This window comes from Natator depressus, chromosome 23 (assembly GCF_965152275.1).
Source record: "Natator depressus isolate rNatDep1 chromosome 23, rNatDep2.hap1, whole genome shotgun sequence".
NCBI lineage: Eukaryota > Metazoa > Chordata > Testudines > Cheloniidae > Natator > Natator depressus.
The window spans coordinates 23,348,070-23,373,589 of record NC_134256.1 but is presented as its reverse complement, the minus strand read 5'-3'; the positions used below and the strand labels follow the sequence as shown (position 1 = coordinate 23,373,589).

The window sequence follows — 25,520 nt, the reverse complement described above, 5'->3', positions numbered from 1 at the left end:
AACACCCCCAGAGAGACAGGGCAGGGCGTGTCCCCGCCAGGGGGCGCAGGGTAGGGACACCCCCCGCTTCCCTCACCCCCCTGCACGGCTCATTCCAGGACTCTGAAGTCAGCGGGTTTGTTTGTTTTCTGTTGAAGTAAAGAGGCAAAAAAGGGATTCCGGGGCCTGGGAGGAGACGTGTGTGTGTGGGGGGACACACACGTTTCACCTCCCCCCCATGCCAGAGAATTCACTTTGCACCAGTACCCAGGCCAGGCTGTGGGTCCCCAAGCAGGGGTGCAGGTCGGGGGGCCGGCGGGCCTGTGCGAGCAGGCAGGAGCGTGTGACTGTGCGTGTAACCAGGAGCACGGGGCCGGGGGGTGTCAGCGCTCCCTGGTGGAGGGGATGGGAGCTGCCGGGTGCGTCTCCCTGTGCCCCCTGCTGGAGGAGCTGGGCCCTGTGCTGTGCGTGCACACGCGTGTGTGTTCGGGGGTGGTGCAAATGACCCTGGGTCACGTGCACACGTGTTCCCCGGCGCATGTCACACAGGGACCTGCGGTGCAGGGCGAGTTTGGGGGCCCGTGTCTCAGTGCGTGCCGGGGGGGCTCACAAGCGCAGACACTGACCCCCCCCAAGCTCGGGGCCCACCTCAAACACAGCAGGTGCCCGGCCCCCCCGCTCGCCAAATCGAAATGCAGAAATGAACCGTCGGGGTCGTGCCTACGCACAGACCCTGCCACGCCCCACGGCAGGGGGCAGCTGGACAAGGGGCCCCACAGCAACACCTTCACGCCCTGGCTCAAGCCCCAGCAAGGGGGCACCAGCCCCCATCCGGCCCTACAGGGGGGCTGGCTGGCTCAGGGGGGCAGGGAATGGGGCACGGGACCTGTCCGCTCTAGGGGGCGCTGGCCCCGCTCCAGCCCCACAGCAGGGACTCGCTGGCTCGCGGAATGGGGCCCAGGTCCCTGCCCAGGGGCTGAGGCTCCATCCCAGCATGGCTCCCTACCAGACATGGCCACAGAGAGCCAAGGGGGGGGGAGCAGCCGCCCCCCCCCACCCTCCCCACATTCCCTCCATCCAGCCCCATTACCTCAGCCCCTCAGGAATCCCAGCCCCAGAGGAGGTGGAAGGATCCTTGAGAAACATCAGCCGGGGTGGGGAACAGGAGTTAACGGGCCAGAGCCCGGATGCCTAGGTTCTCCCCTGGCTCTGGGAGGGGAGTGGGGAGGCCTCGTGGTTAGAGCAGTGGGGGCTGGGAGCCAGGACCCCACTGGGTTCTCTGGGAGACCCCCTGGGTTCTCTGCCCAGCTGAGGGAGGAGGTCTGGTGGTTAGAGCCGGGGGGGAAGAGAAGGGGGGCAGGACTCCTGGGTTCTTTAGCCGGGTCTGTGCTCTCACACTCACACTGTGGGGACCCGGGCTCGCTGGGGACCCTGGCCCCTCCCGTGGTTTGGGTTCCTCCCAGAAAACCTCCCCCGCCCTGCCCAGGGGGGTGAATGCAGCTCCCACCTTCTGCTAGGGGCACAAACCCTTTGCTGCTGAGAGCCTGGGAGTGGGGGAAGGGTGGGAACCAGGACTCCTGGGTTCTTTCCTGGGGGCTCTGGGAGGGGAGCGGGGAAAGTCAGGGCTGGGGGGTTCCTGTGCCTCAGTTTCCCACCGTGGGGTTCTGGCTCAGTGGTCCCGCCCAGCCCCCATCACTTTCCCTCCCATGGCAGAGGAATTCGTCCCAGAGCTGAGTCATGGCGGCTCCATGTAAACACGGCCCCAGGCCCGGAGCCACTTCCTTATAGGGCAGAGATTCTAGCCCCCGCCAGTGCCCCGCTGCCCCAGCCTTGCTCCCTCCCAGTGCCAGAAATAGAACCCAGGCGTCCTGGCTCCCAGTGCCCCCCCCCCTCTAACCACCAGCCCCCACTCCCCTCCCAGAGCCAGGGCAGAACCCAGGCATCCTGGCTCCCAGCACCCCCCCACCCCCGCTCTAACCACCAGCCCCCACTCCCCTCCCGGAGCCGGGAGAGAACCCAGGCGTCCGGCTGCTTAGGCAGGCTCCCTGCAGCTCAGCGCCCCCTATTGCCTATGGGGTGGTGGAGGGGGCTGTGGTCTCTGGCTCCCCCTGCTGGTCAGACGCAGACATGCAGGGATCAAAAGACAGGTCGTGAGTGGGGGCAGGAGCAGGGCTGCAGGATACCTGGGTTCCCACCTCCGCCCTGGGTTCCTGCCTGTTTCCCTGTGTGAGAAAGGGGAACTGCCTCTGTCTGTCAGATCGTGAGCTCTTTGGGGGCAGGGGCATCTCGCCCCGTGGGTCTGCATGGGGGGGGGCCCTGATCTTGGTCGAGGGGCAGGGACCATGCACAGGGGGGCCCTGATCTCAGTCGGGGGGGTGGATCCACCTGGGGAGGGGGCCCCAATCTCAGTTGGGGGGGCGATCTCAGTTTGTGGGGGCAGGGTCCAAGCAGGCCCAATCTCGGATAATTAGCACTAGTTATTAATAATTAACAAATCTTTTATTACCCCAGGAACAGTGGGTCAGTAGCTCCCTTGTGAGACAGGGGCCCTGGAGCCCCCCCCAGCCCTGGGGTCACCCCGGCAGCCCCCCCGCAGCGGCCAGGCAGGCCTGGCAGCGCCGGCGCAGCTCCTCCATCTTCACGGCTGGAACAGAAACAATTTGCGTCAGGTCACCAGCTGCCCCCAGCCCCCCCGGACGCCTGGGTTCTCTCCCTGCTCTGGGAGGGGAGTGGGGGCTAGTGGGTCAGAGCAGGGGGGGCTGAGAGCCCGGACGCCTGGGTTCTCTCCCTGCTCTGGGAGGGGAGTGGGGGCTAGTGGGTCAGAGCAGGGGGGGGCTGAGAGCCCGGACGCCTGGGTTCTCTCCCTGCTCTGGGAGGGGAGTGGGGGCTAGTGGGTCAGAGCAGGGGGGCTGAGAGCCCGGACGCCTGGGTTCTTTCCCTCCTCTGGGGGTACTTACGCAGCGTCGCTGTGGGGCTGCTGCCCTCGCCGCATCGCCACTCCGCCGTCCGCACCACCTGCTCCGAGGTCTCGCCCAGCTGGGCCAGCGCCTGCAGCTCCTGGGGGAGGCGCTGGGGGGTGAGAACCTGGCCCTCAGGGCCCCCGCCCCATGGACCCTCCCCTTCCACCCCAGGGACTTTGCAGCCCCCCGCCCTACCCCCCGCAGGGTCCCTCCCCCAACCAGCGCGTTTGGCTCCCTGCCCTGGAGGCGGTGTCTCTGAGAAGACCCCACCCCGGGAGGCGGAGTTTCTAGGACCTTGCTGGCGGGGGCTGTCATTAAGGGTCCCACACCCACGTTGGGGGGACCCACAGAGACCACGCCCCTTGTCCTGTAGCTCCTCCCCTCCCCAGATTGATGAGGCAAAGGGCCCCTCCCCTAGGTCCGTACCTGGGTGCAGAGGGTGAGTCCATGCTGCAGGTGCTGGGCCAGGGGCCCGCAGGGGCTGAGCCGTGGGGCGGGGCCGCGGCCGCAGTGTTCCCGCAGCTCCGTCTCGTACACCTGCCCGAAGGCCGCCATCAGCTGGCGCGAGTCGCAGGCCGCCAGCGCCAGGGTCTGCAGGGCCGTGCCGGGGCTCAGGGGCTCCGCGCCCCCCCGCAGGGAGGAGCTCTGTAGGGAACGGGGTCAGTCCAGTGCCCCCCAGGGCTCCCTCGTCCAGGAGAGAACCCAGGAGTCCTGGCTCCCAGTCCCCCCTGCTGTAACCCACCAGCCCCCAAGCTGGGAGAGAACCCAGACGTCCTGGTTCTGAGGCCCTACCCAGAGCGCACAGGGATCTCACTCTGTTCCCAGATGTACAGTGCCCCAGAAGCCTCAGCTCCGCCCCCCTGCCCCAGAGCCCCCCCAGCGAGCCCACCTCTGCTCTCAGCCGCTCCAGTGCGGCGTTGGCCTCCTCCAAGGTCCCGGAGAGCTCAGCCAGCGTCTTCCCACTGGATCTCACGGACAGCCGGGTCCTTTGGAGAGACGGGGTGCGGTTACGGCACGCAGCGGGGAGCCCGGATGCCTGGGTTCTCTCCCTGGCTCAGGGAAGGGAGCGGGGTCTGGTTGTTAGAGCAGGGGGGTCTGGGAGCCAGGACTCCTGGGTTCTCTCCCCGGCTCTGGGAGGGGAACTGGCAGAGTTAGCAGAGAGGAAATCTCCATGGGGCAGGATCGGGGCGGGGTCTGTGCTGCAAAGGGGACCCTGGGCCCACTGGGCACTGTCCCAACAAACCTCACACGTGGGGCCGGCTCCTCCAGCAGAAGGGGCTTGATGTCGGCGGTGCAGGGGGGCAGGGCGGGGGCCAGCAGCGCCGGCAGGCTGGGGCTGGAGAAGACCTCGCGCAGGAACTCCTCATTCTTCCTCGCGGCCCCCCGGAGAGACTCTTCCGCGCTGCGGGGACAGGCAGGGTCAGCCAGCCACCCAGTGCCACCGGCTGAGGGGGCTGGGAGCCAGGACACCTGGGTTCTCTCCCCAGCTCTGGGAGGGGAATGCGGGCTGGTAGGTTGGAGCACCCGCCCTTCTGCTCCCCCTCTTCTCCCCAGCACTGCCTGGCAGCGGAGAGCCCCCCCCGACACCCTCCAGACCTAGCAGCACGCAGGAGCCCTGGACCTGGAGGTGGTCGAGTCCCCGGAACACGTCCCAGTGATGGCGTCCAGGTACCGGATCACGTCCAGCAGCTGCTCCATGAACCGGAGCTGCCGCTCGGCACTGGCCTCCCCCTGCAGAGAGAGAGAGACACTGGTGAGAGCGCCCCCTGCAGCCTCCTCCCCTCCCAGAGCCAGCAGAGAACCCAGGCGTCCTGGCTCCCAGCCCCCTGCTCTGACCCACCCATCCCCACTCCCCTCCCAGAGCCAGCAGAGAACCCAGGCGTCCTGGCTCCCAGCCCCCTGCTCTGACCCACCCATCCCCACTCCCCTCCCAGAGCCAGCAGAGAAGCCAGGCGTCCTGGCTCCCAGCCCCCTGCTCTGACCCACCCATCCCCACTCCCCTCCCAGAGCCAGCAGAGAACCCAGGCGTCCTGGCTCCCAGCTCCCTGCTCTAACCCACCCGACCCCACTCCCCTCCCAGAGCCAGCAGAGAACCCAGGCGTCCGGGCTATCCTAGGGCACTCCAACACCTTAATGAGATCCAGGTCGTCTGATTGACACAGCAGCAGGTCGGAGCCCAGTTTGGCCATTTCTGTCAGGAGAGAACAGAGCCAGTTACTGCACAAACCCTGCCGCTGGGAGGCGGCTGCCTCTGGGGCGGGACCCGGTGGTAAAATCCAGAGCGGGGGGGCTGGGAGCCGGGACGCCTGGGTTCTCTCCCCAGCTCTGGAAGGGGAGTGGGGCTTGCGGGGGCTTGGAAGGGGTCAGCCCCCGTATGTGGGCAGCTCTGGGGGCTCTCCAAATCTGCTCCACTGAGCTGGACGCACCTTGAGTTTTCTCCTCTGTCTGCGAGTCCTTGAGGGCGGCGAATTGCTCTCGGAGGGGGGGGTTCGCTCTGGGAGGGGGGGAGAAAGCGTCACCGCAGGAGCCAGGCTGATGCGTACAGCTCTGGGGAATTCACCCCCTGCTTCACCCCAGGGCACTAAGGGGGGCTGCACGGAGCCATACGGAGTGGGGGGTGACCGGGGGCGCTAAGGGGGCTGCATGGGGCCATATGGGGGGGTGACCAGGTGGCGGCGTGGGAGTCCCTGGGAGGGATGACTGGGGGGGGCACTAAGGGGGGTGACCGGGGGGTGGGGCCACATGGGGGAGGACTGGGGGGCGGCGTGCGGCCATATAGGGGTCTCAGGGGGGCATTAAGGGGGGTGACCGGGGGGCAGTGTGGGGCCATACAGGAGTCCCCGGGAGGGATGACCAGGGGGGCACTAAGGGGGTGACCGGAGGGTGCGGCCACACAGGGCCATATGCGGGGATGACCGGGGGTGCTAAGGGGGCTGCATACGGGGGGGGGTGACCGGGGAGCGGTGTGGGGCCATATAGGGGTCCCGGGGAGGGATGCCCGGGGGGTGGGGCCATACAGCGGGAGGGCCGGGGGTGGGCCATACAGCGGGAGGACTGGGGGGCGGGGCCATACAGCGGGAGGACTGGGGGGCGGGGCCATACAGCGGGAGGGCCGGGGGCGGGGCCACACGCGGGTCCAGGGGGACACTAGGGGGCCAGGGCCCCGCGGTACCGGGCGCAGAGCCAGGCCAGCAGCTCCAGGCGCTGGGCCGAGGGGTCGCAGAGCAGCCGCACGGCAGCCTCGGGCTCGGGCAGGAAAACTCCATCCAGCAGGGGGCAATGCAGCTCCTGGGGGGGACACAGGGGGTCAGATGGCTCCCCCCACACCATGCGATGGTCCCGCCCGGCCCCCCCCACTAGGCGCGATGGTCCCGTCCTCCCACCGCCCCCTGGTCCTGACCGACACCCCTCCTCGGCACAATGGTCTCACCCGGCCCACGAGGCCCGGCTAGGTGCGATAGTTCCCCCCCGCCCCCTGGGTGCAATGGTCCCACCCGGCAGCCCCCCTCCCACTCTAGGTGCGATGGCCCGGCCCGGCCCTCTCCCGCTGGTACAGTGTTCCGGCCCGGCGCCCCCCGTCCGGGTGTGATGGTCCCGCCCGGTACCTTCAGTTGCTTGTACACCGAGGCCGCCGCGGGCGCCGCCATCTCGCCCCGCAGGTCGCCGAGGGCCGAGACCCGCCCCAATTGGCCAGCGCCGCTGCCACTCACACTGACCTGCAGCGCTCATGGGCTGCGTCCTCACGGAAGCCACGCCCCTTTGCTTTCGCGCCCTGCTGCAAACGGAGGGGCGGGGAGGGAACAGGGAAGGGGGGTGAGCAGGCGGGGGGAGGAGGGACAGGGGTTAGGGGCGGGGCCATATTTGGGGGCGGGGCCGGGTTAGTAGGGCGGTGCTGCGAGGGGCGGTGCCGGATTTGGTTGAGGGCGGGGCTACGAGGGGCGAGGCTGGGTAAAGGGGCGGGGCCGGGTGTGGTCGAGGGCGGGGCTGGATAAAGGGGAGGGGCCGGGTTTGGTTTAGCAGGGCGGGGCTGGGTGAAGGGGCGGGGCCGGGTTTGGTCAGGGGCGGGGCTGGGTAAAGGGGCGGGGCCGGGTTTGGTCAGGGGCGGGGCTGGGTAAAGGGGCGGGGCCGGGTTTGGTCAGGGGCGGGGCTGGGTAAAGGGGCGGGGCCTGGCGCTGGTGAGCGGGGCTCGGAGGCCGCAGCGGGGGGGGGGCTGCGCCAGGCAGCTCTTGGCTTAGCCCCGCCCCGCTCTGGCTGGGGGCCGGGGGGGGGGTCACTTCCACCCCCAGCTCAGCGGAAGTAGCGTTTCCTCTGCTCACAAAGGCCGGAGGCGCCGCAGCCCCATGGAGCGGGGGGCTCCGCGTCTCTTCCAGGGTGGACGGGAAATCACTGGAGATTTTGCCAGGGGAGAGCCCCACCGCCCCGCCGGCCAGGGGAAAGCGCCCCCCCCGCCGAGCCCCCCACCCCCAGCCCCGCCGGCCAGGGGAAAGCGCCCCCCCCTCCGAGCCCCCCACCCCCAGGGCGCCCCCCTCCGAGCCCCCCCGCCCCTGACTAATGGGCCAATCTGACGGTTCTGCTCCCCAGACGCTGCCCCGCCTTTGCCCCCCGTGGCTCCGGACGCAGCTGGCTGCGGAGGGGAAGGGCGGCGCTGGGAAGGGAAGCTGCGGGACGTGGGGTCCCGGCTCGGCCGGGGATGGGGAGCTGCTCAGGGAGGGGGAAAGGCCTGATCCAGGCTCCAGGGCAGGCCTGAGCTGGGCCGGCCCGGGGAAAGGCCAGTGCAGCCCAGCTGGCCACAGAGCCTGCTCCCTGCCCTGGCCTCTGCTAGGGAAAAAGTGAGACTCTACCCCAGCAGCCCCACTCCCCTCCCAGGGCCGGGCAGAGAACCCAGGAGTCCTGGCTCCCAGCCCCCCCGCTCTACCCCAGCAGCCCCACTCCCCTCCCAAGGCCAGGCAGAGAACCCAGGAGTCCTGACTCCCAGTTCCCCGTCACTGTAACCCACCAGCCCCACTCCCCTCCCACGGCCAGGCAGAGAACCCAGAAGTCCTGACTCCCAGCCCTCCCCACTGTAGCTCGCCAGCCACTGCTCCCCAGGGAAAGAACCCAGGAGTCCAGGCTCCCAGCACCCCGCTCTAACCCACCTGTCCCCACTCCCCTCCCACGGCTGGGCAAAGAACCCAGGAGTCGGGCTCCCAGCTCCCCCTGCAGGAGGACACTGAGCACAACAGGAGCAGGGGGTTAAAGTCCAGCTTTATTGTCATCCCCCTGCCCCTGGACACCCTGACAACAGCACATCCCCTGCAATGTGTGTATTGGGGGGTGTCAGAACAGTGAACAAACAACACCCCTCCCCCGCCACCCAGCAGGGATCAGTGTGAGCTTCTGGCACCCGGACACACACAGCACATCCCCTCCAGCAGGGACACGCACACGGGGGACACATGCACACAGACACACATGCCAGGGTTCCTCTCCTCCAGCAGGGATACACACATGGGACATCTCCAGTAGGGAGAGAGAGAGAGAGAGACACACACACACACACCCCCACACACCCCCCCCCGTTCTTTCCTGTCTCCCAGGCCTCTGCTCCCTGCAGGCCCCCCCTCCAGGCGTCTGCTCCAAACCCTCCACAATCTGGTTTTCGGGCGGGGAACCCTACTGTGAACCGGTTCTAGAATCACCAACCAGCCCCATTTCCAATCCAGTTGGTCAAAACCCACGAGCAAGTGGCTGGACGCGGTTGGGTCAGCGCTCAGTCTCGTGGTGACATTCCAGGGCAGGCATTGGGGTGAAGTCTGATGGGGAAGTTTCCTGATCCCACTTCTGGAGCTGCAAGTTCTAGACTCCAGCATGGTAGCCTAACTGGCTCTAGAACCAAAAGATGCCAGCAAGGCAGGTGAATGTGGGCTCTGGATCCCTCTTCTAGAGCCCCAGGTTCCAGACCTGGCACTGGAGATCACTTGACCCACTTCTACATCTGCAGGTTCTAGATTCTGGCATGATTATTACTCACATTGTGGCTCTAGAACCAATGGTCCAAACAAGATAGAAGTTCTCTTTGTTGTATAGCCAGGCAGGTTCCAAACATGGCCTACATGGCTTTTAAACGATAATGCTCAAGTAATAAGGTTCTAGGTAGGGTGGATCACCAATCCTAGCTACAGCTTCCAGGCAATGGAGAATCCTGAAGACGCTGCTAGGGCTGCAGGTTCTAGGTTCCACCATAGTAGATTGGTAGCTTTAGAACCAAAAGGTCTAAACAAGGCAGGTAAGTGTTGGCTCTGGATCCTGGTTCCAGAACTGCTGTTCCAGACCTGGCACTGCCTAATGGGGATTCCTTCACCCACTTTTAGAACTGCAGGATCTAGATTGTGGACTGGTAGCTCAGTGTCTTATAACTCTCATTGTGGCTTTAGATCAAAAGAAGGGAGTTAATACAGGTCCTCTGTCTTTGTTTTAGAGATGCATATTCCAGACCTGGTTCTGTAGATTCCTTAATCCACTTCTAGAACTGCAGGTTCTAGACTCCACCTTGGTGGCTTCTAATTCTTATTATGGCTCTAGAACTACTGGCCAATTCTTGGTTCCAGAGCTGGCATGTGGTTTTGAAATGGTAGTTCTGGAGCAATCAGATTCTAGGTGCAGCTGATCTCCTACATTCTAGAGGCCCATATTTCAGACATGGCATTAGCATTCAAGATCTCTTAATCCACCTCTATAGCTGCACATTCTATGCTCCAGCATGGTCATTTACTGGCTTAATATTCTCCTAATTGAATCTCTAGAACCAAATGTCCAAACAAGGTAGTTGATGCAGGTTCTAGCTTCATGTTCTGATGGCTCTGGGGCACAGTTGAATTCTAGAGGTCCAGACCTGGCATGGCACTCAAGCTCCCGTCTGTTGAGCGATGAGTTCTAGGCTCCAGCATGACCTCACTGGGTTTTCTTTTCCTTGTAGTTCCAGAATCAAAAGTCCAAACAAGGAAGTTAATTGCAGAGTCTAGATCCCTATTCCAGGGCTGCAGGTTCCAGACCTGGCTCCAGAGCACAGATCCCAGAAAAGGCAGGTCTAGATTCATCCCTGTGGGTTCTAGCATCCTGCCAAGGCCTAGGTAAGCCACACATCCCCTGGTAATCCCACCGATGCCTAGATTAGCCATGGGGCTCATGGGGGATGGCAAGGGCTATGTGGGGTAATGTTGGAAGCTGCCATCCTCTTCCTCACATTCGGAGGGTGGCAGCGTGAAGAAGCAGCCTGGGGAGGATGTGGGCGTCTGGCCGCTCCCGTCGGGGGCTCCAGGGGTCGCTGGTGATCCCTCGGCCAGCCCCAGTTCCCTCTCGAAGTCCAGCAGCTGCCCCATGAAGTTGAAGTTGGGCGAGATGTCGGCCTTCTTGCGCTTGACCAGGTCATAGGCGTCGTTGAGCGACAGATTGAGTCGCTGCATGAGGTAGGCCACCGTCACCGTCACCGAGCGGCTCACGCCTGCCAGGCAGTGAACCAGGATGCCGCAGTTCTGGGACACCGCCTCGTCTGGGGAGGGGGAGAGACGGGGAGGGAGCAGGGTGAGAGCCGACGCAGAGGGGAGCGACGGGGGCGTCGACATTGTCGGCACCCCCTCTGAGAGGGGGATGCTAAGGTATAGCTGTCGTTAGAAGCCCCTTGACATCGGAGAACTGCACGGACTAGCTCCGCTGGGTTCTCCAATCCGTGGGAGAGGACGGGGGGATGGGACGGACTATGGTCAGTGAGATGGAGATGGGGCTTGTGGTCAACTGAGGCAGAGGGTGGGGAGGAAGGGGGATGGAACGGACCATAGTCACTGGTCTATAGGGAGTCGGGGACGGGAGATGGGAAGGACCATGGTCTCTGACATGTGGGGACGGGGCAGGACAGACCATGGTCAATGAGCCATGGGGGCAGTGGACGGGATGGACCATAGTCTCTGAGGTATGGGGGCAGGGGGAGCAACGAGAGGATGGACGGACCACAGCCAATGCGATGCAGAGGGAGCTGATGGGACTGCAAGGAACCAAAGTCAATGAGCTGAGGGGGACACGGGGAAGGTGGATACACCCCCCTGGTTGGGAGAGGGCAGAGAGGGTGCACTGGGGCTGGGGGTACAGGAGGGGGAGTCATGGTGCAGAGATGGGGTGACAAGCACAAGTCCATGGGGCCGGATGCGCTGCATCCGAGAGTGCTAAAGGAGTTGGCGGATGTGATTGCAGAGCCATTGGCCATTATCTTTGAAAACTCATGGCGATCGGGGGAGGTCCCGGATGACTGGAAAAAGGCTAACGTAGTGCCCATCTTTAAAAAAAGGGAAGAAGGAGGATCCTGGGAACTACAGGCCAGTCAGCCTCACCTCAGTCCCTGGAAAAAATCATGGAGCAGGTCCTCAAGGAATCAATTCTGAAGCACTTAGAGGAGAGGAATGTGATCAGGAACAGTCAGCATGGATTCACCAAGGGCAAGTCATGCCTGACTAATCTGATTGCCTTCTATGATGAGATAACTGGCTCTGTGGATGAAGGGAAAGCAGTGGACGTGTTGTTCCTTGACTTTAGCAAAGCTTTTGACACGGTCTCCCACAGTATTCTTGCCAGCAAGTTAAAGAAGTATGGGCTGGATGAATGCACTATAAAGTGGGTAGAAAGTTGGCTAGATTGTTTTGCTCAACGGGTAGTGATCAATGGCGCCATGTCTAGTTGGCAGCCGGTATCACTTGGAGTGCCCCAAGGGTCGATCCTGGGCCGGTTACGTTCAATATCTTCATTAATGATCTGGAGGATGGTGTGAATTGCACCCTCAGCAAGTTTGCAGATGACACTAAACTGGGAGGAGAGGTAGATACGCTGGAGGGTAGGGATAGGATACAGAGGGACCTAGACAAATTGGAGGATTGGGCCAAAAGAAATCTGATGAGGTTCAACAAGGACAAATGCAGAGTCCTGCACTTAGGACGGAAGAATCCCATGCACCGCTACAGACTAGGGACTGAGTGGCTAGGCAGCAGTTCTGCAGAAAAGGACCTAGGGGTGACAGTGGACGAGAAGCTGGATATGAGTCAGCAGTGTGCCCTTGTTGCCAAGAAGGCCAATGGCATTTTCGGATGTATAAGTAGGGGCATTGCCAGCAGATCGAGGGACATGATCGTTCCCCTCTATTCGACATTGGTGAGGCCTCATCTGAAGTCCTGTGTCCAGTTTTGGGCCCTGCACCTCAAGAAGGATGTGGAAAAATTGGAAAACGTCCAGCGGAGGGCAACAAACATGATTAGGGGGCTGGAGCACATGTCTTACGAGGAGAGGCTGAGGGAACTGGGATTGTTTAGTCTGCAGAAGAGAAGAATGAGGGGGGATTTGATAGCTGCTTTCAACTACCTGAAAGGGGGTTCCAAAGAGGATGGATCTAGACTGTTCTCAGTGGTAGCTGATGACAGAACGAGGAGTAATGGTCTCGAGTTGCAGTGGGGGAGGTTTAGGTTGGATATTAGGAAAAACTTTCACTAGGAGGGTGGTGAAACACTGGAATGCGTTACCTAGGGAGGTGGTGGAATCCCCTTCCTTAGAGGTTTTTAAGGTCAGGCTTGACAAAGCCCTGGCTGGGATGATTTAGTTGGGGATTGGTCCTGCTTTGAGCGGGGGGTGGGACTAGATGACCTCCTGAGGTCCCTTCCAACCTTGATATTCTATGATTCTATGAAGACGCTGTGGGGCCAGCAGGGCTCCCAGGCGTGGGGGGCAGAGAGGGTGCCCTGGGGGTACAGGGGGGTGCCGTGGGGCCAGCAGGGCTCCCAGGCGTGGGGGGCACCGTGGGTCAGGGGCACTCACCGATGAAGGCGATGGCCTCGGGGAAGAAGCGGGCCAGGTTCTGGCTCCAGTGGTCCGAGATGGGGATCTGTTTGTAGCGGAAGCCGCCCTGCTCCTCGAAGAGGTTGGGCAGGTTGGGGGTGACGTTGAGGACATAGCGGATGCCCAGCCGTGCCAGCGTCTCCATGTTGGCCGAGTCTTGGGCGCTGCCCAGGTAGAGGTGGGGCAGGATCTGCACTGGGTAGGATGGGGGACTGGCTGCCTCAGAGTCCACCTCTGCACTGTTTAGAGGTCCCAAGTCCCCGTCCGAACCCAGGCTCAGCCCCCCCAGGCCCACCACCGGGGTCCCTGTAGGAATGGGGGAGCTGCTGGCGCCGGGCACATCCAGGCTGGTCTCGCAGTGATCTGGCCACTCGGACTGGAACTTGGAGAAGCCCCCTGCGGGGGGAACAGATGTGTTCACATTAGAGATATTATAGCAGGGCCTGGGGGGGGCCTCACACCAGGCCCTGCTCAGACCCCCCTCCCCCGACTGGGATCTGGGCCCCATCGCACCAGGGAAACTGAGGCACAGACAGACCCTCCCCCAGGTGCCTTGCATCCCAGCCTGCTCTCTCAGCCCCAGGGGCTGGCCCCCCTTGGGGCGGGGAGTGGTGCCGGGCCACGTCGGAGGCCACGGGCGGCCTTTGTCTCTGGGCTGTTTCCAGTGAGCGTGGGCGGGGGGCAGCTCAGACCACAGGCATGGGACTGAGCCATGGGGCCCAGCCACGGCACCGACCTTGGAGGTAATACGCCGTGCAGCCTTCCTCCCGCAGCTTGCGCAGCAGCGTGGCCAGCACCGACTCCTCGTCGTCCCGGCCGGGGCGTGGCAGCGTGGCCGTGGCCTCGTCGTACAGCAGGACGGCGCCCGGTGCGGGCGGGAGCAGCGACCGGACCGAGAGGTTCCCCTTGCGCAGGCGCCGCAGCAGTAGCCCCGGCAGGGCCACGCTCAGCGCCCGGGCCACGTGGCAGGAGTCGTAGCGCTCCCGGCTGCGGCAATCCAGGATGTGCAGTCGGGGGGCCGGGGACGCCAGCTCCCCGCGGAGCCACAGGGTGGATTTCGCCACGGCTTCCATGGGGCTGGTGGGGGCATCGGCGGGGGCTGGAAACGTGGTACAAGCCAATCCTGTCCCACGGCGCCACAGGCCTGCGTGGACAACGGCGGCAAGGCGGCCGCCTGGGCTCAGGTCACCGTCCTCCCATCCGGCCCCGGAGGGGCCAGCCGGTGCCTGGCGGGCACGAGGCACCACGGACGCCCTGCCGCTGTCCTCTGTGCGTGTGGGGGTGGCCCGGCAGCACAAGGGGGGCGGTGAGGGAAGGAGCTGCCAGCAGGGCAGATTTAGAGAGCGAGGGCAGCGCAGGGTCACGGCTCCAGCCCCTGGCAGTTTCGCGGGGAGGCGTCCCCCGATCTGGGGAGTGGCTTCCTCTCCAGCAGCCGCTGCCTGAGGCTGCCGAGGCTGGGGTGGGCGGAGAAGGGCCTGAGTCCAGGACGGAGCTGGGTGGTATCGGAGATGGGCAGGGAAGGAGACAGGCCCAGCCGCCACTTGGGGCTCCAAACAGACCTGCCAGGGAGAGTGGAGGGGAGTCAGCGAGCCGCGGTGGGAGGTGGGGAGAGCAGGAGATCCCAGCCCCCTCCTAGCATCCTGCCCGGGAGCCGTGACACGTCCCCCTGGGAGGGCAGGCCATGGGGCGGGAAGTGGGACTGCCAGCGCCCCTCACTCCCAACCTGCAGCCCCTGCCGTCCCAGCCCTGGGCTCCCTCCAGCTCTGCCGGTGCCCCTCACTCCCGACCCGCAGCCCCCTGCCCACCCAGTCCTGGCTCCCAGCTGTAGCTGGCTCCCTGCGCAGAGGATGTGGGGGGAGGGGAGCGGCCGTGGGCCAGACCCAGTGAAGGGCCCAGCCGAGGGTCTGGCCGGCTGCCAAGCACTGATGTCAGCGTTATTTCGGCACCAGTATGAATAATTGATACCAACAGGAACCACAGACGTCCTCCACCAGAGCATCCCCCTGGGACCCTGCCTGGGCTGGGGGTCAGGACACCTGGGTTCTCTCCCGGCTCTGAGGGGGTAGTGGGGCCTGGGGGGTTAGAATGTGGGGGGAGGGCTAGGGCTCAGGTTGTCTGGGGTCTATCCCCAGCTGTGCCCCCATGCTGCTGTGTGACCTTGGACAAGTCACCTCCCATCCGTGCCTCAGTTTCCACTGTCACTTTTTTGTCTGGCCAGGCCAGGCACAGACTCAGGACTCCTGGCTTCTATTCCCTGCTTTGCCACTGCCCTGTGGGGTGAACACTGGCAATTCACAGCTCTGCTCCGCGGCTCAGTTTCCCCACCTGCGAGGAGGACACCGAGCCCCTCAATACAGTGCTCCGGGAGCTGCTGATGAAACGCACCGGACAGGAGCGAGTCACGACTGCGGGTCCCAGCATGCGAGTACAACGGTCCTAGCGCTCAAAGGATATGGCTGGGGGGCAGGTCCCCGGCCCGTCATAGGGGGTCAGTCCACAGGCCCAGGAAGAGGGGCTCAGCTGGTCCCCGGGGCTCTGTGGGGGGGATGGTTCTACCTCTACTGGTCCTGGGCTGCAGCTCCCTCCAGAACCTTGGTCCTCTGCCAGCACCTCTGAGCCGCACCTGCCCTGGCTCCTGCTCAGCAGCGCCCCTGTGAGGTGGGGGTGAGCGACACTCACTGCAGGTGGGGAAACTGAGGCACGGAGCAGAAAAGGGATTTGTTCACCTGGGCTCTATCCTAAATCTATCACCAGGAGTCCTGGCTCCCAGCCCCCTCGCTCTAACCCACCAGCCCCCGCTCCAAGCCGGGAGAGAACCCAGGAGTCCTGGCTCCCAGACCCCCTGCTCTAACCACCAGCCCCCGCTCCCCGCCCCAAGCCAGGAGAGAACCCAGGAGTCCTGGCTCCCAGACCCCCTGCTCTAACCACCAGCCCCCGCTCCCCGCCCCAAGCCGGGAGAGAACCCAGGAGTCCTGGCTCCCAGACCCCCTGCTCTAACCACCAGTCCCCGCTCCCCGCCCCGAGCCGGGGAGAGAACCCAGGAGTCCGGGCTCACTCCCCACAATTGCCCCAGCCCCCTCCGGCTCCAGAGCCCGTCTCCGCCTACAGCCCGCCCCGCAGCGCTCACCCTAGCCGCTAGCCGCTGCCCGCCGCCCTCACGCCGCGGAGCCCCTGGGCCCGGCCCCGCCAGGCTCCCGGCGCTGGGCTGGGGCGGGCGCGTCCGGCTCCCGCATGCAGGGTGCGCAGGGCCCGCCCGGCTCCACGTGCGGGCTGTGTACAGCCCGGGGCCCCGCCCCGCCGCCCGGATTGGTGGGGAACAGCCTGAGGGGGCGGGGCTCGACAGATCCTGTGTGTAGTGGCGGGGGGCGGGGAGCCAGGACTCCTGGGTTCTCTCCCCGGCTCTGGGAGGGGAGTGGGGTCTGGTGGTTAGAGCAGAGGGGGCTGGGAGCCAGGACTCCTGGGTTCTCTCCCCGGCTCTGGGAGGGGAGTGGGGTCTGGTGGTTAGAGCAGAGGGGGCTGGGAGCCAAGACTCCTGGGTTCTCTCTCTGGCTCTGGGAGGGGAGGGGGTCTGGTGGGTGAGGGGACGGTGGGGTTCCCCTCCTGCCTGTGGAACAGAGTGCACTTTTGGAAGGGAGAACAGGGAGGAAGCGGCAGGACTCCTGGGTCCTTTACCTCTCACTGCCTTTGGAGGCGGGTCAAATACCATTGCCTCTCTGTGTGACTCAGTTTCCCCAGAGCAGCGACCCTGCTGGGTGCTCTTTTCACGCTCCGCCACGGGCCAGGCCCCCTTCGCGCCGGGTGCTGCCCGGCCCTGGCCCCGGGGAGAACTCACGCTCTGGAACCGGGCACGATCCAGCACCCCGCAGGCTGTGACTCAGAGCACCGGGGAGCAGGGGAGACGGAGGAGCCCAGAATAGTCGAAGGGAACAATCTCGCCCTCCCACGACACGCTCCCATCGCCTTGGCAACGCGAACCCTTCCGAGTGAGCGGGAGAACTCACACAGGCACCAGGGAGAGCCGAGGGGGAGGGGGCCTGGAAAAGCCCAGGAGAGAGGGGTCGCTTGCTGGGAGGTTGACCCCTAATTGCCAGGTGTTAGGGCAGGTAACAAATGGGGAAACTGAGTCACAGGCATGCAGCCAGGAGGGGCTGAGCCAGAGGCACGGGACAGCCGGATGCTCACTCCCTGTTCTGGCAATCGAATCAGACCCCTCTCTGCAGCTGAGGGGATGCAGGAGTCCTGGCCGCCAGCCCCGTACCCCCTGCTCCGCCCTGCTGGTTAGTCACCCGGAGCGGGCGGATGGTGTCATGCGGGCCCATGATGAGTCCCCAGAGACGTGCTGGAACTCAGAGACTCATGGCAAACCCACGCAGCCTGCAGCGCGCCCCCAGGACACGCGCTCACATCCACCCCCCAGCACCCCCCACACAGGGCCCCCTGCTGCCCCACCAGACCCCACTCCCCACCCAGAGCTGGGAGAGAACCCAGGAGTCCTGGCTCCCAGCCCCCTACCCCACCAGACCCACTTCCCTATTAAAGCCATAGCTTTCTCTCTAGCCCTACCACCCCCATCCCAGCTCCAAGCTATATGATGAGATAATCTTCAGCGCTGGGGTGGGGGTGGGCACAGCCCTCTCCCTGCCACACAACATGCTGGCTGGCTGGGAGGGCGACCAGCCCCACAGAGCCCCCCAGGGAGGGAGCAGGATGAACACATGATCTCATCCTCCTTTGGCGCAGAGGGTCTCCATTAGCATCTGGGCCGCAGACTTCTCGCCTCCGGGGGGGGCCATGACTCCCGCAGTGCTTGGGGGCTCTGGCTGGCTCAGGGAGGCGGGGAATGGGGGCGGGGTCTGTCCCCTCTAGGGGGCGCCATCTCCCATCCGGTCTCAGGGCAGGACTGGCAGGCTCAGGGGGCCAGGGAATGGGGCACGGAGCCTGTCCCCTTGCGCCATCCTTGACCAAGAGCAGGGCCCCCAGGGCACTGCAAAGAGCCTGGCTCAGAGTGGGGCCGTGCTTGGAGACGGGATACCGGGGTAGATGGGCCTCGCCCCAGCCTGCCCGTTGCTACATTCCTGCATGCAGAGGCTGGGTTTTTTCCTGTTTCTCTTGCTGCTCTAAATTTAGAGTGAGAGCAGAGCAGGTCCATGTGCCATCAGCTTCCCACGCTGCCACGGAGCAGCAGGGCATGGCAGGCGGAGGAGACGCCTGGGGGCTGAGGCAGACCCAGAGGGGGATGCCGTGCAGTGACAGGCCAGACGGGCACTGGGATGAGAAGTGGCACCTCCGCAAGATCAGAGGGGAGGGAGAGGAGGGTCATTAGGGGCCTGAGAACGCTCACATGGGGCCCCGATCTCGGCTGGGGTCCGGGCAGTGCCCGGCACACGCACACGCCTGCTGCCAAAGCATGGCCTGCTTGGCTGATGGCTGTTGGGCGGTTGAGTGCTGGAAATGACGCGGCCCCGAGAGGTCGTTATAAATAGAAACCGATCGATACCTCACAGGCCAGGCCTCATGCAAGAGGAACTTGCTCCCGTTTTCCACCTGCCGTCCGACGCCGCGCCCTCTGCCCTCCTCAAAGAGCCCTGCCTGGACGGCCCGAGATCAAGGCCTGACCGAGATCAGGGCCCCGTCGCCCTGGGCGCCGCGTGGGCCCTGAGTGAGATTGGCTTCCCCTGTGGTGCAGGGCACTGGACAGAGATTAACGTGGCTTTGGCTGCCAGCACCTGAAATGGGGAAACTGGGGCACACTGCTGTGTGGCTGTGGCTCAGCACCCAGCTGAAACTGGGGAAACCAAGGCACAGCTGAGTGCTGGAGGTGAGGGTAAGCACAGCGTAGCACTGTTCCTGCCCTTAACCCCTCACTTCCCAAAAGAGACCTGTTGCTCCCAGACCCGGGCCTCGGTCCCACGGTGGATCTGTGATACCGGAGTTCTGGTGCAGCCTCTTGGGTCCAGCGGATTTGGGGTCGATCCTGCGGCAGGGACTCAGCTGAGGGATCCACTTGTTATCCGTGCTGCTCATGGCCGGCCCCCCCACGCCGCCTGTGAATGGAAACCATGGCAACAGCAAGCGGGCGAGGATGAACGGAGCCATCTTCCAAAGCACAGCCTGCCTCCCCCCTGAGCTCTGCCAGTGCCCCTCACTCCCGACCCGCAGCCCCTGCCAGCCCGGCCTTGGGCTCCCCCCAGTCCCCCATCCCCATGTTGGGTCAGAGCTAGCGCCCCCTAGAGAAGAGAGTCCTCGTATCCTAGCCCCACCCTGGCTCCTTCTTCCCTTGCCCATCCCTTACCGTCCCGGCCCTCTTCAGGCTCCGCCCCTGCCCCTATTACCCCTTCCCTTCTCTCTAGGCCCCACCCCCTCCCACTCCTCCCCCTGCACTCTAGGCCCCTCCCCTGCCCCTGACACCTCCTCCTGCTCTCTAGGCCCCACCCCTGCCCCTGACTCCTCCCCCTGCTCTCTAGGCCCCACCCCTCCCCCCTGCACTCTAGGCCCCTCCCCTGCCCCTGACTCCTCCCCCTGCTCTCTAGGCCCCCCTCCCCCCCTGCACTCTAGGCCCCTCCCCTGCTCCTGACTCCTCCCCCTGCTCTCTAGGCCCCACCCCCTCCCCCCTGCACTCTAGGCCCCTCCCCTGCCCTGACTCCTCCCCCTGTGCTCTAGGCCCCTCCCCTCCCCCTGCTCTCTGGGCCCCACCGCCTGCACCTTTCTAACCCCGCCCCGTGTCTCCCAGCACCACCCCCTCCCCTCTGCTCCTCCCCCCAGAGTCCTGGCTGCTCCTCATGTGATTGGCCAGTGCCACCTCGCGCCTCGCCCCGAACTCCCGCATCGTTCCCGTGATTGGCCAGTTCTCCCTTCCCTCCCAGCGCGCGAGGCGGCGTAGTGTGATTGGCCGTCGCCTCAGGCCTCAGGGCCAATCAGAGGAAGGCGCGAAACCGCGCAGGGAGCAAGGGAGCAGCCACGCTCTGCCTCCGTCGATTGGTCAGCCTGCCTCGCCTCTAGCCAATCAGAGGCGAGAGAAGCACGCCTTTCGGAGGACCTCGAGGTGGGTTGACGGTGGCGGGTGCCTGTCCCGAAGTGGGCGCGGACGGAAGGGGAAAACCCGCGGCCCGCCCGCAGTGCGGAGAGCGGGGCGTCCAGTCGCCAGCCCCGCCGAGGTCGCGTGGCGCGGGGTGCGGCTTATTAGCAGGCACTTGTGGTGGACACCTACATCGGGACGGGAAGGACGCCACAACCCGGAAGTGGCCGTGATGGGGCCTCCCTGCCGGCTACATCCGGGCACCGGCCACCGCGCGGCCGAACGACGGCCTGAGCCCCACGCTGGCTCATGGGGAGGGCTCAAGCCGGCGAGGGCTCCTGATTGGGTGAGGGGCAGAGGTCACGTGGCCCCAGGGCGGCGGGAGGAAGTGACACGGAGGGCCCAGAGGGCAATGTGTGACGTCATCAAATTAGTCCGTGACGTCATTGCGCTGTGTCACATGACACGCTGTGGACTACCGTGATGTCATCTCCCTGCAGAGTGATGTCACGACTGTTGTCATGGTGACAGTGCACAGCTGGTGATGTCACAGCTTTGGGGTGGTGACCACATCGCAGTCATTCTGAGTGATGTCATCGAGTGAGGTCACTGCCCCTCGTGATGTCACAGCAGGGCAGAGGTGGAGGCGGGTGGGGGCTGCACAGGGGGCGCCATTCCCCCGAACGCTGTCACCGCAGGGGGCGCCGTCCCGCCCTGAAAGCTGTCACCCCAGGGGGCGCCGTCCCCCCCCGAACGCTGTCGCCCCAGGGGGCACCATCCCCCCCCCGAACGCTGTCACCCCAGGAGACGCCGTCCCCCCGAACGCTGTCGCCCCAGGGGGCACCATCCCCCCCCCGAACGCTGTCACCCCAGGAGACGCCGTCCCCCCGAACGCTGTCACCCCAGGGGGCGCCGTCCCCCCCCGAACGCTGTCGCCCCAGGGGGCACCATCCCCCCCCCGAACGCTGTCACCCCAGGAGACGCCGTCCCCCCGAACGCTGTCGCCCCAGGGGGCGCCGTCCCCCCCGAACGCTGTCACCGCAGGGGGCGCCGTCCCGCCCTGAAAGCTGTCACCCCAGGGGGCGCCGTCCCCCCCCGAACGCTGTCGCCCCAGGGGGCGCCGTCCCCCCGAACGCTGTCACCCCAGGGGGCGCCGTCCCCCCCGAACGCTGTCGCCCCAGGGGGCACCATCCCCCCCCCGAACGCTGTCACGCCAGGAGACGCCGTCCCCCCGAACGCTGTCGCCCCAGGGGGCGCCGTCCCCCCCGAACACTGTCACCGCAGGGGGCGCCGTCCCGCCCTGAAAGCTGTCACCGCAGGGGGCGCCGTCCCCTCCCGAACGCTGTCGCCCCAGGGGGCGCCATCCCCCCCCCGAACGCTGTCACCCCAGGAGACGCCATCCCCCCGAACGCTGTTGCCCCAGGGGGCGCCGTCCCGCCCCGAACTCTGTTGCCGCAGGGGGCGCCGTCCCCCCCCGAACGCTGTCGCCCCAGGGGGCGCCGTCCCCCCGAACGCTGTCACCCCAGGGGGCGCCGTCCCGCCCCGAAAGCTGTCACCCCAGGAGACGTCGTCCCCCCGAACGCTGTCGCCCCAGGGGGCGCCGTCCCCTCGAACGCTGTCGCCGCAGGGGGCGCCGTCCCCCCGAACGCTGTCGCCCCAGGGGGCGCCGTCCCGCCCCGAACGCTGTCACCGCAGGGGGCGCCGTCCCCCCCCGAACACTGTCGCCCCAGGGGGCGCCGTCCCCCCCCGAACGCTGTCGCCCCAGGGGGCGCTGTCCCCCCGAACGCTGTCACCGCAGGGGGCGCCGTCCCGCCCCGAAAGCTGTCACCCCAGGGGGCACCATCCCCCCCCCGAACGCTGTCACCCCAGGAGACGCCGTCCCCCCCCGAACGCTGTCGCCCCAGGGGGCGCTGTCCCCCCGAACGCTGTCGCCGCAGGGGGCGCCGTCCCCCCGAACGCTGTCGCCCCAGGAGACGCCGTCCCCCCGAACGCTGTCGCCCCAGGGGGCGCCGTCCCGCCCCGAACGCTGTCGCCGCAGGGGGCGCCGTCCCCCCGAACGCTGTCGCCCCAGGGGGCGCCGTCCCCCCGAACTCTCTCGCCGCAGGGGGCGCCGTCCCCCCCCGAACGCTGTCGCCCCAGGGGGCGCCGTCCCGCCCCGAAAGCTGTCACCCCAGGGGGCGCCGTCCCCCCGAACGCTGTCACCCCAACGGGCGCCACCTCGCCCTGTACGCTGTCGCCCCAGGGGGCGCCGTCCCCCCGAACGCTGTTGCCCCAGGGGGCGCCGTCCCCCCGAACGCTGTCACCCCAGCGGGTGCTGCCTCGCCCCGAGCGCTGTCGCCGCAGGGGGCGCCGTCCCGCCCCGAACGCTGTCGCCCCAGGGGGCACCGTCCCCCCGAACGCTGTCGCCCCAGGGGGTGCCGTCATCCAGGCACAGTGACCTCCCCGTTGCGGTGGGGGGTTGCCGGTGAGTGACTTGCTCGTCTCACTCCCCAGGCGGCCGCGGGTGCCATGGAGCCCGACCAGGCGGCCAGCGACCAGACCGGGCCAGGATCCGCCGAGACCAGGAGCCATTTCAAGGTCACCCGGTTCATCATGGAGGCAGGTAAAGGCTGGGGCGCCGGGGGTTGCCGTGCTGGGGGAGGGAGGAGCGGTGTGGGGCACAGGGGAGACCGTGCTGCCGGGGGACAGGGCCTGCTGGGGGATGGGAGGCTCTGCCAAGTGGCAGAATGGGAGGGGCAGGGGGCAGCCGACCAGTGGGGGGCATAGAGGAGGTGGCCAGTCAATTGGGGGAGGCCTAAGGGGAAGCCGGCACCATAACCCTGAGGGGGAAGGGGGGCCATGGCAGTTGGGGAAGGAATGGGTGGTGTGTCGGTTGGGGGGCTCTGCCACCCCAGTGACACCCGCCTCCCCCTAGGGGTGAAGCTGGGTCTGCACTCCATCCCTGTGGCCACGGCCTGCACCATCTACCACAGTTTCTTCAGGGCCACGGTGGCCCCGGGACCCTACGACCCCTACCTGGTGGCCATGGCTGCGCTGTACCTGGCCGGGAAGGTGGAGGAGCAGCACCTACGCACCCGGGACATCATCAACGTCAGCCACCGGTAACCCAGCCTGCCTCCTGCTGGAGATCCGCGCCCCATGCCCTAGGGGGTAGAGCCGGGGCCTTGGAGCCAGGACTCCTGGGTTCTCTCCCCAGCCCTGGGAGGGGAGGGAGTCTAGTGGTTGGGGGCAGGGGTGGCTGGGAGCCAGGACTCCTGGGTTCTCTCCTTGATTCTGGGAAGGGAGCGGGGTCTGGTGGGTTAGAGCACGGGGGGCTGGGAGACAGGACTCCTGGGTTCTCTCCCAGCTCTGGAAGAGGAGTCAGGTCTGCTGGGCTAGAATAGGAAAGGTGGGTGCCAGGATTCCTGCCTCCCCAATCCTACCCCCCACTAACTTCCCCCTCCCCAGGTACTTACACCCCAAGAGCGACCCCCTGGAGCTCGACTCCCATTTCTGGGAGCTGCGGGACAGCATCGTCCAGTGCGAGCTGCTCATGCTGCGGGTGCTCGGCTTCCGTGTCTCCTTCCGGCACCCCCACAAGGTGGGTCCTCGGGGCGGGCCTGGGGGCGCAGCGGGGGGAGACAGAGGGTTTGCCCTGAACCTGCTGCTCTGCCCTAGAAGGAAGGGGACGGGCAGTGGGGGCCAGGACATCTCGGTTCTGTGGGGAAGGGGGTCTGGTGGGTTGGAGCTGGGGGCTGGGAGCCAGGACTCCTGGGTCCCCCCCATCCCATCACCCCCCCCCCCCCGTCTCTCCCTGCAGTACCTGCTCCATTACCTGCTCTCCCTGAGGCGGTGGATGAACCGGCACAGCTGGGAGCGGATCCCGGTCGCGGCGGCAGCCTGGGCGCTGCTCCGGGACAGCTACCACGGGGGGCTGTGTGTGCGCTACCCCCCCCAGCACGTGGCGGTGGCTGTGCTGTACCTCGCCCTGCACTGCTACGGGGTGGAGGTGCCCGTCCATGCGCAGGCCCAGAAACCCTGGTGGCAGGTAAGAGAGGCCGGGACTTAGGCCGCACCTTAGGACCCTTCTGCTGGGGAAACTGAGGCACAGAGGGGGAAAGTGGCTGGCTCAGGGTCACAGAGAATCAGTTGCGGAGCCAGGGACAGAACCCAGACGTCCTGCCTCCCAGCCCTGCCTGCTCTAACCCTCTAAAGAGCTCTGGCCAAGCCAGACAGCCCCTGCCCTGGGCCCGAATGGGAGCCAGCGCCCCCTAGAGGGGACAGGCCCCATGTCCCACTGCAGAGCTCCCCAGCGGTTCCGGGTTGCGTTTCCCGCGCCCTCGCTCCCGTCTCCTTTCTTCCTCTCCTAGGTGTTCAGTGAAGATCTCAGCAAGGCTCAGATTGACCAGATCGTATTGGACCTGATCCAGATTTACACCTTGGATGCAGAAATCTCCTAACGGGGTCCGGAGAGCGACCCAGTGCTGGGGAGGGGACAGGCCCTGTTCCTGCCCCCCGAGCCAGCCAGTCTGTGCCCTGGGAGTGGATGGGAGCCCGCCGCCCTTAGAGGGGAAAGGCCTCATGTCCCATTCCCACCCCCTGAGCCAGCCCATCCCTGCCCTGAAGCCAGATGGGATCTGGCACCCCTTAGTGGGGAAAGACCCCAGGCTCCATTCCCACCCCCCTGAGCCAGCCAGTCTCCGCCCTGGGGCCAGATCCGAGCCCGCACCCCCTAGAGGGTCAAGACCTCAGGCCCCGTTCCCTGCCCCTTCCCTGGCTTTGAAAACAGGGTGTTGGTTGCAGTCTGGGTGTCCTGTCCCACAGCCGTTACCCTCGCTGCCTGAGCTCCTACCGCGGACCGGCTGCCTTGCTGGCTGCGCCCCGAGAAGGCCGTCGGCCCCTAGCACTGCGCCAGCTCAGAGCCGCCAGGCGGAGCGCTGCAGCTGCTGGGACGCAAGCTCCACACCGCCACATAACGTGCCCGACGGCTGTTAGTGACCTGGGTCCTGACCGGCCGCAGGGCTCCCCGTCACCCCTGTCCACACCCGTCCCCAGAGCTTGGGCTGCTCGATCCGGCGAGTAAAGCTGTGCCCCTGAACCAGCTGTGACCGGGTTGTTCTTTGGGCTTTGCACCGGGATTGGGCCTGGCTCTCATTTCACTCGCTGAGCCCTGGGCGTTGGCGGACGCCTGGGCCCGCGGCACGGCGCTGGGTTCGAAAGCTTTACCAGCCGGCTGGGTCGCAAAGGGGGTGAGGGTATACTCACCACAGCCATGGTGGTGGGGGGGTTCCCTCCCATGTAACTGACTCTGCCCGCGTTTGCAGAGCGCCTGCATCGTCCCCGTCTTACTTCTCCCCCCGCCCCCCCTTGCCGGAGGAGAAACGGCATCCGGGTGAGTTATTTTATTAATTTTTAATAATATGAACAAACTTGATCGAGCCATTCAGTTGAGTTATATGCTTTGATCCGGAAATGGGCATGGTGGGGGGGTCACAATTTCAGTCCGAAATCCACCCCCACACTGTGGGAAGGGGGGGCGGGGACACCCATAGAAACCTCAAATTGATTTTTGTTTGGTCCTTAAAAAAAATCAAAGGCAGTCTGTGTGTGTCCCTGGTTAGAGGAAAGGAAGGAACCAGAACGGATCCCCTGCGTGGGTGTGGTTAGACCCAGCGAGGTTTACACGGCTGAAAAGTGTGCGGGGAGTGCTGGGTTTTTAAAGGTTTGTTGGTTTTTTT

General features: G+C 65.5%; 3 protein-coding genes across 8 annotated transcripts; 1 reads left to right on the top strand and 2 right to left on the bottom strand.

The window, feature by feature from the left end:
• Positions 1-2,509: 2,509 nt before the first annotated feature.
• Positions 2,510-6,711, bottom strand: HAUS7 (HAUS augmin like complex subunit 7). 3 transcript variants are annotated; one of them, XM_074937196.1, is made up of 10 exons: positions 6,545-6,711; positions 6,112-6,227; positions 5,366-5,433; positions 5,069-5,130; positions 4,561-4,670; positions 4,183-4,341; positions 3,829-3,925; positions 3,366-3,584; positions 2,937-3,036; positions 2,510-2,623 (listed from the first exon to the last, which is right to left on the bottom strand). In XM_074937196.1, the coding sequence occupies exons 1-10, from the start codon at positions 6,584-6,586 to the stop codon at positions 2,553-2,555; spliced, it is 1,044 nt and encodes a 347-aa protein (XP_074793297.1). In that variant the 5' UTR covers positions 6,587-6,711; the 3' UTR covers positions 2,510-2,552. The 3 variants fall into 3 exon arrangements, with proteins under 3 accessions (XP_074793297.1, XP_074793298.1, XP_074793300.1); XM_074937197.1 differs by having other exon boundaries at positions 3,366-3,476; XM_074937199.1 differs by lacking the exon at positions 5,069-5,130 and having other exon boundaries at positions 6,545-6,683.
• Positions 6,712-8,514: 1,803 nt separating this feature from the next.
• DUSP9 (dual specificity phosphatase 9) lies at positions 8,515-18,857 on the bottom strand. Of its 4 annotated transcripts, none has more exons than XM_074937029.1 (4): positions 18,716-18,857; positions 13,525-14,347; positions 12,768-13,184; positions 8,515-10,467 (listed from the first exon to the last, which is right to left on the bottom strand). In XM_074937029.1, exons 2-4 carry the CDS (start codon positions 13,859-13,861, stop codon positions 10,121-10,123), a joined length of 1,101 nt encoding a protein of 366 aa, XP_074793130.1. In that variant the 5' UTR covers positions 13,862-14,347; positions 18,716-18,857; the 3' UTR covers positions 8,515-10,120. The 4 variants fall into 4 exon arrangements, with proteins under 4 accessions (XP_074793130.1, XP_074793128.1, XP_074793131.1 ...); XM_074937027.1 differs by having other exon boundaries at positions 18,668-18,850; XM_074937030.1 differs by lacking the exon at positions 18,716-18,857 and adding an exon at positions 18,286-18,643.
• A 1,152-nt stretch (positions 18,858-20,009) lies between these two features.
• On the top strand, positions 20,010-25,221 carry CCNQ (cyclin Q). The gene is made up of 6 exons (XM_074937619.1): positions 20,010-20,149; positions 22,297-22,405; positions 22,718-22,904; positions 23,251-23,383; positions 23,603-23,830; positions 24,153-25,221. The coding sequence occupies exons 1-6, from the start codon at positions 20,036-20,038 to the stop codon at positions 24,240-24,242; spliced, it is 861 nt and encodes a 286-aa protein (XP_074793720.1). The 5' UTR covers positions 20,010-20,035; the 3' UTR covers positions 24,243-25,221.
• Positions 25,222-25,520: the final 299 nt, after the last annotated feature.

Excerpts from the sequence above, each read along its gene's own strand:
- HAUS7 (XM_074937196.1), bottom strand. The coding sequence starts at position 6,586 with ATGGCGGCGCCCGCGGCGGCCTCGGTGTACAAGCAACTGAAG. Across the intron at positions 5,131-5,365 it reads GACAGAGGAGAAAACTCAAG|AAATGGCCAAACTGGGCTCC; the intron begins GTGCGTCCAGCT and ends CTCTCCTGACAG. Across the intron at positions 4,671-5,068 it reads ACGACCTGGATCTCATTAAG|GGGGAGGCCAGTGCCGAGCG; the intron begins GTGTTGGAGTGC and ends CTCTCTCTGCAG.
- DUSP9 (XM_074937029.1), bottom strand. The coding sequence starts at position 13,861 with ATGGAAGCCGTGGCGAAATCCACCCTGTGGCTCCGCGGGGAGCTGGCG. Across the intron at positions 13,185-13,524 it reads CACGGCGTATTACCTCCAAG|GGGGCTTCTCCAAGTTCCAG; the intron begins GTCGGTGCCGTG and ends TTCCCCCCGCAG. Across the intron at positions 10,468-12,767 it reads CGAGGCCATCGCCTTCATCG|ACGAGGCGGTGTCCCAGAAC; the intron begins GTGAGTGCCCCT and ends CCCCCTCCCCAG.
- CCNQ (XM_074937619.1), top strand. The coding sequence starts at position 20,036 with ATGGGGCCTCCCTGCCGGCTACATCCGGGCACCGGCCACCGCGCGGCC. Across the intron at positions 20,150-22,296 it reads CGGCGAGGGCTCCTGATTGG|GCGGCCGCGGGTGCCATGGA; the intron begins GTGAGGGGCAGA and ends CTCACTCCCCAG. Across the intron at positions 23,831-24,152 it reads CCCAGAAACCCTGGTGGCAG|GTGTTCAGTGAAGATCTCAG; the intron begins GTAAGAGAGGCC and ends TTCCTCTCCTAG.